At 45.1% G+C, this 9,675-nt stretch overlaps 1 protein-coding gene across 3 annotated transcripts in view; it reads right to left on the reverse strand.

Moving 5' to 3' along the window:
- Nucleotides 1–9,081, reverse strand: part of CNNM2 (cyclin and CBS domain divalent metal cation transport mediator 2) — a 145,698-nt gene extending 136,617 nt beyond the window's left edge. The window contains exon 1 of one of the 3 annotated variants that reach the window (XR_005985932.1): nucleotides 7,248–9,081. Coding sequence is in view for 2 of the 3 variants with exons in the window: in XM_041742700.1 (XP_041598634.1) it covers nucleotides 7,248–8,868 (1,621 nt within the window). In the remaining variant the exon portion in view is untranslated. The remainder of the gene's footprint in view (nucleotides 1–7,247) is intronic. The other 2 variants (XM_041742700.1, XM_041742702.1) reach the window with 2 other exon arrangements.
- Nucleotides 9,082–9,675: the final 594 nt, after the last annotated feature.

The raw sequence follows: 9,675 nt of genomic DNA on the forward strand, positions 1-9,675 counted from the left end.
TTGCATTAGTAAGTGGTATCTTCCACACCCAGGATATAAATTCAAAGACAGAAATATTCCCACCCAGGTCTGACAACAAGAGGGGTGGTTATGCATGAAGAAATAACGATCTCACCATCATTGCAGCAGTACTGATAGTCAGTGATAGCATTACTGTAAACGGGGGGGGGGAGAGTCAGCACCCCCATCATCTCCATCAATCCCTAAGCCAACCTAATAAACATATCATCTACAGTAGGTACTTGTTATGAGTCCCCTAGCTCCCCCTCCAAAATGTGCCACCTGAATCCCCTCTGTGTACACACTCCACAGCTGCCAGTCTGGTGAAAGAAAGAATGCTTCCTAGTGTCTTTTTATTTTTTTAAGATTTTATATTTTGGGGAGGGGAGCACCTGAGCGGTATAGTCGGTTGAGCCTCTGACTCTTGGTTTCAACTCAGGTCATGGTCTCGGAGTCATGAGATGAAGCCCCATGATGGGCTCCATGCTCAGTGCAGAATCTGCTTGGGATTCTCTCTCTTGCTATCTCAGTTCCTCCCCTTCACTCTCTCTCCCTCTCTTTCTCTCTCTTTCTCAAATAAATAAATAAATCTGAAAAAAAAAAAAAGATTAGGCAGCCCTTTCTCCCTGCTCCCCTTCTGGCAGGTCCTATCCCTGTGCTTTTATAAAAACACCTAAACCACCCCCCCCCAAAAAAAAAAAACTTTTTTTCTTTTTTTTTAAGTAATCTCAATACCTAACATGGGGCTCAAACTCACAACCCCGCGATCAAGAGTTGCATACTCTACCGACTGAGCTGTCAGGTGCTCCTGGTGTCTCTCTTTTTCAATGTTGGTAGGATTGGGGGTTTCTGGTTTGTGTCCCGAGAAAAAGTAGGTGAAAAGAGAATACTAAAATAAATTGTATTCAATCCTAGTCATTCATTTTCATGTATTTAGCTTGAAAAACATTCTTTATGTTCCAAGCAAAGCCTACTGGAATTGAAGTTTACTATCAGTAATATATGTGTTCAGGAGATAGGGCCCCTTAGAAAGAAATATACTACTTTATATAGAACTAAAGGAAATATCTAATTGGAGTCCAGAGATTTGTTTTTTAAAGTCTAATAAGCATTTCAAGAACAATAAAACCATAAATATTATGTTGGCTCAGTCTATTTTGTGAGTTTTCCTGGTAACAATATTTTAAATTGTGTTTAGATTTGCTAATAATTAAAATTAACTGGTCCTTCCCAGGAGTTTGGAATGTTTCAAAATTTAAATAATTCTGAGCCCTTTGTGGGGAGGGGCAGGTAGTGTGTAATCCCCACGAAAACCAAGAGAAAAGCAGAATAAGGTCCTGTTTCATCCAAAACCACACTAAGTCAAAGCCAGCATTTATCTATGGTGTCTTCTGACCTAAAAAGCTATGTTCAAGCTTCCATGGTCCTATTATCACAAATAACCTCCCCAAATCAGGTATGATTCTCTGTAAGAATTTAATTTCTATTATTTTAAATAAAAAAAAAGACACATAGCATAGATAGATGCATGAATGGGGCACATACTTTGCTTTGATGAATATTTCAATAGAAAATTTACAGACTTGTGTTGTGAACAAAAAAGAGCCAAAGATGTTTCGCCCTACAGTCCCAAATTCAATTTTCCTACTCTGATAGAAGAAACAATCAAAAAGAAAACACATTTGTGGATACCTAAAACAAGTTAACTCCAAAGAAACGCCTTATATTTACCTACTAAGGCTTCAAGCAATCTCAAGACCCCTTTCCTAAAATACCCTCCTAGGCTGACCTCAACAAAATAAAAAACTCAATCAAAGCAATAAGCTAAAATAAAATGAGCCCACATGTTCAGATTTATTTTCTGTGTAACAAAACCAGGATGTCAAAAATACTGACATCAAAATCACAGGGTAATACCCAATGGCAAACCTAAATATCTGCTTTTTCAATGACAAAACTACCTTTAACTCTGACCAGAGTACTTTAACTTGGGATCAGAAGGCCTGCTTGAGAGAGTGGAAGAGCTCCAGTCTAGAAACAGAGACATGGGGCAGCCTGGGGGCTCAGGGATTCAGTGCCACCTTCGGCCCAGGGCATGATCCTGGAGACCTGGGATGGAGTCCCACGTCGGGCTCCCTGCATGGAGCCTGCTTCTCCCTCTGCCTGTGTCTCTGCCTCTCTGTGTGTGTCTCTCATGAATAAATAAATAAAATTAAAAAAACAAAAAACAAAAAAACAGAGACATGGATTCTAGTTCTATTGATGCTACTAACTAGGTAGATAGCCCTTAAGCAAGTCACTTAACTTTCTCCCCTTCTCAGGGTTTACCTTTCTTATTTATAAGGTTGACTAGACCAATGATTTTCTAAACTCACCTAACTGTAGGGTAACTGTTAACAATATGCATTTTAAGGCTCCTTCCCTAGATTCTGTTTTAGAACACCTCTGACTGAGGACTAGGACCTTATTCTTAATAAGTGATCCAAGTAGTTCTTATCATCTGGTAAGTTTTGCAACACTGGAGGAGATGATCTTCAAGGTACCTGCCTTCCACCTCTGATTCTACACTTGCTGTATTATTTCATAGTGATGATCTAAAAACACAGAATCAGGGGATCCCTGGGTGGTTCAGCAGTTTAGCACCTGCCTTCGGCCCAGGGCGTGATCCTGGAGTCCCGGGATCAAGTCCCACATCGAGCTCCCTGCATGGAGCCTGCTTCTCCCTCTGCCTTTGTCTCTGCCTCTTTCTCCCTCTCTGTGTCTCTCATGACTAAATAAATAAAATATTTTTAAAAATAAAAATAAAAACACAGAATCATAATAATTTAATACTGTTACTGTACACAATTACTAAACATACAAGATCATAGAAGCAAATATATTCATCCATCCATCCCTGACATCATTCATACCTTTAAACACCAATAAAAACATTCTCCTAGATTCTAGGCAAGTGGAACACTTTATTTGGTGAGGAAAATAGTTTTTAACATTAAACTCTCAGCATACTGATATGGAAAGACTGGTGTTACAGGAGGAGAAAAAACTGCACACTGTACTCTCCCTTAAAGTTATCTGGTGACCTACTTAACTAAGTACATTAAGAAAAAGCTAGAAAATAGCCTGGCTACCCCTAGCAGCTATAGAACTGCATGCTCTGCAATACTGGAATGCAATTGTTACAAAGCAAAAAGAAACAAAACAAAACAATGATAACTGGTTACTAATTCTTCAAATTCAACCCCAGTAGAGTCAATTAGGCAGCCAAGAGTCCACAGTATTTTATAAGGAAGGCTTTGTCAGGTCAGTAGAGAATCTCTTATATGTCTTTTCTGCAGACAAAGGTAGCAACCTTCAATTTATCTTTTCTTCCTCTCCACAATTTTGCTTCAAGACAGTTTTTCTAGAAGTCTCAATCTTCTAGTGGGGTTTACCTTTATTCTCTTATTTAGATTTATAAGTACAAAAGTAGCAAAAGAAAAAGAGAAAGATTGCACAGAGGGGTGGAGCTGTAAAGGATGCTCATTAGCCATTATACAGGTGGCAACAAAAATGCAAATAAAATCAAGATTAAAACACAAAACTGAATTTGAGTCCTCACTGCCAAGCAAGAGTTAAACATTACTACATGCTTTGCTATTAGAAAAACAGCTGTAGGGCAGCCCTGGTGGCTCAGCAGTTTGGTGCTGCCTTCAGCCCACGGAGTGATCCTGGAGACCCGGGATCGAGTCCCGCATCGGGCTCCCTGCATGGAGCCTGCTTCTCCCTCTGCCTGTGTCTCTGCCTCTCTCTCTCTCTCTCTCTCTCTCTGTGTGTGTCTCATGAATAAATAAATAAAATCTTTAAAAGAAAAAAAAGAAAAACAGCTGTAGAGTATTTCATTAAAGTAGCACACTACTTAAATTATAATGCAAGTATAAAACCTTTCCCAAATGAAACTTGATGCTTGGCATGGAAATAGAATTCTTTAGATTTAGAATCACACTGACCAAAAAACTGATTTGTTTTAATGGCAAAAGTGGGGAAACCAACTGTTATATACAACATCACAGAAGCACTGGCTTTAAAACCATCTAAGTTTCAGTGCATTTCTGTGACTGTTGCCCAAAAAGCTCTGAAGCAATGTTTTGATAAAAGACCAAACTTCACACTTACTCAAAGCAAAGAAATGTAAGATCAGAATCAAGGGGACCAACTTAATGATTAACCACAGAGTCGTTAAGAGCTCAAGTTTGGTTGTCACAGACCTGAGTTAAAACCCCAAATCAACAAATTACTGTGTGACCTTGAACAAATCATGTAACCTGAGTCTCAATTTCCTCATTTGTAAAATGGAGAAAATGCTTTGCAGGGCCATTATGAGATTTAAACAAGGTAATTCATGTAAAACATGCAGCTCTGTACCTGGTACAGTAAATAAATAATAAGCTGACTGTAAAATTAGTATAATTACTGTCTTCCAACCTCAAGGAAAGCTGTTTCTAAGGAGTCAAGCAAAGTGTTCTAACCAGTAGAAAGAAGACATTCACACACACTTCTATAAAGGTAGTTTTTCATTCTTTCCACATTGCGAACCTTTCCCCTTGTTGGTAAAGCATAACTCACACTGATGATGTCCAGCTCTATGTAGAAAAGACTTCAAGGCTGACATTCTTAGTTGGGAAGGGCAATTGTCAATGAGATCTGGATTAATGATCTATCAGTCTGAAGGAGTTACAGTTGGTATTATTAGGAGAAAGAAGGAAAGAGGAAGAAAAAGCCTTCAAACCATCCCACGCAAAAAAAAAAAAAAAAAAAAAAAAAAAAACATCCCACGCACCATTATTCAATAGAGAAAAACAAAAAACAATAAAAGTTGACTGTTCACATTATTTCAACTGAATTGGAAAATAAAGAAAACAGTATCTGGTGAAATAGCTTAACTCACAGGAAGAAAGAATTAACACAGCTGCTAGTAAGGTTCAAGTGGCCAAACTCATCAAAAAAAGATCAAGAAAGAGAAGGTGAAAAATCAATTGTTCCTACAGTTGAAGTAAGAAACACTCAATACTTTTTTAAGATCATGGCTGAAATTTCCCATTTGCAACCAAATGTCTTTGCCCGCTCTTCCAAACATACCACTAACTTGAGTGTACCTTAACCTTTACTATCTTCTTAACCAAACACATCACTCTGGTTAAGGACAGAAATAAAGTCCTGCCTGTGAATTACTATTTTTCAAAAATTCATGGGAAAATACTAGTAATTAGGTTATCTAAAGGTAATGTGAGAGGTAATATTGAGGAGAAAAGGTTCCTCCTGAAAATAAACCACAGAAAATACACAGAAATATTGTTCAAGAACAACCAGAAACAGTTTCAAAATAATGCAAATTTTGAAGTTTTGAGATAGGGGCAGGATTAATGACTTGTAGGTGAAGAGCTAAATTCTCCAAGAAAAAAGATATAGAAATGAAAGCCTTCTTTCAGCAGGGAGGACACACTAGTGTTTCAATCCATCAGTAGATATACAAAAATTCTGAATAAAAAATCATGGAATAAATTATCCGTCTCAATATTGCAAAACCTTGCAATAGAAAGAAAACAATGTATTTCAAAGGCATTTTCAAGCATCCCAAGGTATCTTTCTGTACTAGAAATATTATTGCAAAATGAGAGAAGAGATTGGTCAGATGCTCTAATTAACAACTTAGCAGTGAAAGGATAATGACACCCCCAAAAGAAGCTCTGTCACCTAGAGATAATGGATATTTTCTTTTTACTGTTTAAGAATCCAGAAGAATCTCCTTCTGCTTTTAAATGCAAATTACCAATCTCTGAAGCACATTCTGCTCTATTCCTTTATCTGAAAATTACTGCAATGTGATCCCGTTCCAGAGAGGACACCATTCAGCCAGGAGAATGGAATTAGGGCAACCACACGCTCTGTGGGGATGTTCAGATCGCCACGTCCAGTGAGCTGTCACCACTTACACACAGCCTTTTTCCATGGAGAGACCACTATGAGTGCTCAAAATTCTATCTGAAGAAGGAAAACTTAGTTTTGAAGACTATCAGGTCATTAAAGGTTACATACATATTTTAATACCTACACTAGCACCACAGCAATTAAACAGCTCGGCCACCCATGGTTTTCAAATAGCAACACTAACTATTTACTGGAAACTTTTTTTAAAGACAGAATTTCAGTTAATAATAGCATGAGTTGCTATTTGCCTGTTCATTACATGGTAAAACAAACAAAAAATAACCACCATGCGTGGAAAGGTGAGCACATCAGACTCTGCACGTAGCTTCCCTATTAAAACTCCCCAGAACATTGAGAACTGACTTGAAGACACACTTCAACTTAACATACCAAGCGATCAAGGTCAAGAAGAACACTTATAAACCAGAAAAACTCTAGCGATAAATAAACCACAATAGAGGGCGTCATCCCATTGTTAAATGTTCAAGATTTCTGCCAAAATCACACTTGGTTTGGGAAATTTATTTGTCAAGTAAATATAAACAAATAGTGAAGAAAGCTAGACAAGATAGCCTAATAAAAGGTTAACTCACCTCCAGTCTTTCCAAGTTAGATATTAATAACTCTACTTTGAAAGAAAAAAAAAAAAAAACCTCTTTTCTAGCTAAGGCAAGTCACACCCAAATAAATAAATCTTTTTGGTGATATTGGCTTAACCCATCCTCTATCCTCAAGAGGCAGAGCCCAATCTGCCCCACAGGTGGCCTGACAACCAGGAACAGAGCTACCGAAAATGCACTTCCAATCTCTGAAATGTCAGTGAATGGTTAAGGAGGAAGAAGAGGATTGTACTGAGTTTAGAGAAACTATCTCAATGTTTTTCCAAACGCCTGAGATTAGTACATATCAACCAGATGGCACAGCATGGCATTAGCTGGCCCCGACTTGCACCTTACCCACTCAGAACTGGGGCAATGGTATGCAGCAGACCCCTCAGGACCAGAGGGCCAGCAGTATCATGCACAGAAAACAGAAAGCCTGCTTTTTGAAATGCGAAAAAGCGAGTGACGTTAGTCTCGTGCTTTTAGAAAACCTAGAAGCGCCTTCTAGTTCAATCCATCCCCCAAATCCATGCCACCCTTTCAACTTTGCAATTAAGAGACAGGAGAAATTCCGGTCAACTCGCCTTGGGGGGTTGATCTGAGGGTAGAGGGCTCAAGTAGGGAGGAGGATGGAGAGAGAGAGAGAGCAAGCCAATGAAAGATACCAAAATTTCCCACCTTTCTTAAATTCTTCCAGCATAGCGTCCAACTTGGTGTCATTGAAAACAAAGTGCAAGGGGTGGTTATAAAATTTAGTGATGGTTTTCAGGGGAGTACAGTCATCTGGATCCACGAAGGCCAAGTCTTTGACAAAGAGAAGGTCCACGATGTTGGAGCGCTCCCCCTCAAATACTGGAATACGGGTGTAGCCGCTCTCCATGATCTCCGACATGGTGTTGAAGTCCAGAATGGCTTCGCCGGTGATCATGAAGCAGTCCCGGAGCGGAGTCATCACGTCCTCCACTGTCTTGGTGCGGAGCTCCAGCGCTCCTTGGATGATGTTCAGCTCCTCCTTAACGAGGTCGTTGTAGGGGTCGGTGACCCGGAGCATCTCCAGCAGTTTTTCCCGGTTATAGACAGTGCCTATCTCCTGGCCCAGGACGCAGTCCAGCAGCTTGCTCACCGGGTAAGAAGCGGGGAAGGTCATCATCATGAAAAACTTGGTGAGGAAGATGGTGTTGGCCCCGACAGCCAGGCCGTGACGGGAGCAGATGGCCTGGGGCACGATTTCCCCGAAGATGACGATGCCGATGGTGGAGACCACCACCGCCACGAGGCCTGAGCCGGCGATGTCGTCGAGCAGGATGGTGAGCGTGGTGTTGACTAGCACGTTGCCCAGCAGCAGCGAACACAGCAGGTAGTTGCCCTGCCTGCGCACCGGCTCGATGCGTTTGGCATAATTCTTCTCCTTCTCCGTGCCGCAGTTCTGCACGATGCGCAGCTCCATCGGGTCCAGGGCCATCAGCCCCAGGTTGAGGCCGCTGAACATGCCCGACAGGCACAGGAGCAGCGAAATGAAGATCACCTGCAGCCAGAAGGGCAGCAGGAACTTCTTCTCCTCGCCCACGATCATCTTGGTGTCCTCGCCGTCGTGGTAGATCCAGGTGGTCTCGGCCCACGGGGGCGGCGGGAGCCCGGCCACTCCCGAGCCGCCCTTGCCCCCGACGGCGCCGCCCGCGGACCCCGGGCCGCCGGCGCCCAGGGCTGGCGTGGAGAGCGATGTGCACAGGTAATAGGACTTGCTTTTCTCCATCTTGCGCAGCGGTTTGATCTCGATCTCAATGATGCCCGATGTGCGGCGGTTGAGAATGATGTGGGGCAAGATGATGATATCGGAGGTGCGGATGCCGCAGCGCTGGGGGCCGCTGTCCGGCTCCGGCGGCGCGGGGCCCCCCAGCCCGCGCTCGCCCGGGCTGTGAGGCCGCCGCTCGTGCTCGGTGAAGGCGATGCGGGACCACGTCTCGTTGTTGATGTTCTGCCCGTACACCCGCAGCTTGACCCGGGTCCGCTCGCTCACCCGCAGCGCCCCCCCTTCCATGAAAGACACGTCGTTCGTGTCCTCCAGCCGCAACCCGATGATCACCGTCTCCTCGTTCTCGCCCGCTGCTGCGCAGCCGCCCGCGCCGCAGCAGCAGCTCAGCAGTAGCAGCGGCAGCAGCCGCCCCGCCGCCGCCTGCAGGACCCCCCGGCCGCGGGCGCTGAGGCTGCGGCGCGCCGCCATCTTCCAAGTGGGCAGTGCGGCGGCTGCCTGCCCGCCCGCCATCTTTACTTCGGGTTCACAAGCGCCACAGCCAATCATAGGGTGGCTGCTCCAGCTGCGGCTTCATCCTTCCCACCCGGCGGCGCGAGCGCAGCCACCGGCCCCTGGGCGAGACTGCGGCGGAGCGTCCGCACACACAGTTCAGCAGTCCGGCTCCCTGACTGACACTGACCCGGCCTCTGCTAGCTGAGGAACCTGGAGACTCGCGGGAGGGGGAAAAGGGAGGGTGAAGCGCCAGCCGCTCCCGCGAGAGGCAGGCGGACCAGCCAATCACGCGCGGGTGCCCGCCCTCCCAGCCAGGGGGCTGGAATGGGGGCGTGGTCATGAGCGGAGCCGCGGGCCAATGGCAAGGCAGGTGGGTGGGGCGATGAAAGCCTCCGTCCCCCTCAGCACGCCAAGTTTCCTACTGAAAGGCGCGTGACTCTTGTGTATGTGCGAGGGGAGGAGGTGTGGCCAGCCGGGGCCCGAGAGCCACTCACAGATGAGAGCTGTACGAAAGGGGGCGGGGCCTCCAGTCGGGCTACCAATGAGAGGGGGCCGTCTGCGGGCCTGGAGCTCCCCGAGGGGCCTCGGTAGTAGATCCCCGCGCCTGGGTAGGCGGTGTTGGGCTGATGTCCTGGGGCCCTGGACGGTCGGTTTTCGCGGCACCGCATTGCCGGCTGCCGCAGTGCTCAATGTTCGTGCGAGGGAGGCTGCCCCAGGAACCCGGGAAGCCGACTGGGGAGGTCTCAAGAAGCGCGTTTGCCTGAAAGGCCGGGACACCTGCTGCGCCACCCTCTTCTACTCGTCGGCGCCGCTCTGCCCGGGATTAGCGGCGACTGGGTGGCCCCACACCTAGCGACCTGC

The sequence above is a fragment of the Vulpes lagopus genome, chromosome 2 (genome assembly GCF_018345385.1).
Source record: "Vulpes lagopus strain Blue_001 chromosome 2, ASM1834538v1, whole genome shotgun sequence".
Classification (NCBI taxonomy): domain Eukaryota; kingdom Metazoa; phylum Chordata; class Mammalia; order Carnivora; family Canidae; genus Vulpes; species Vulpes lagopus.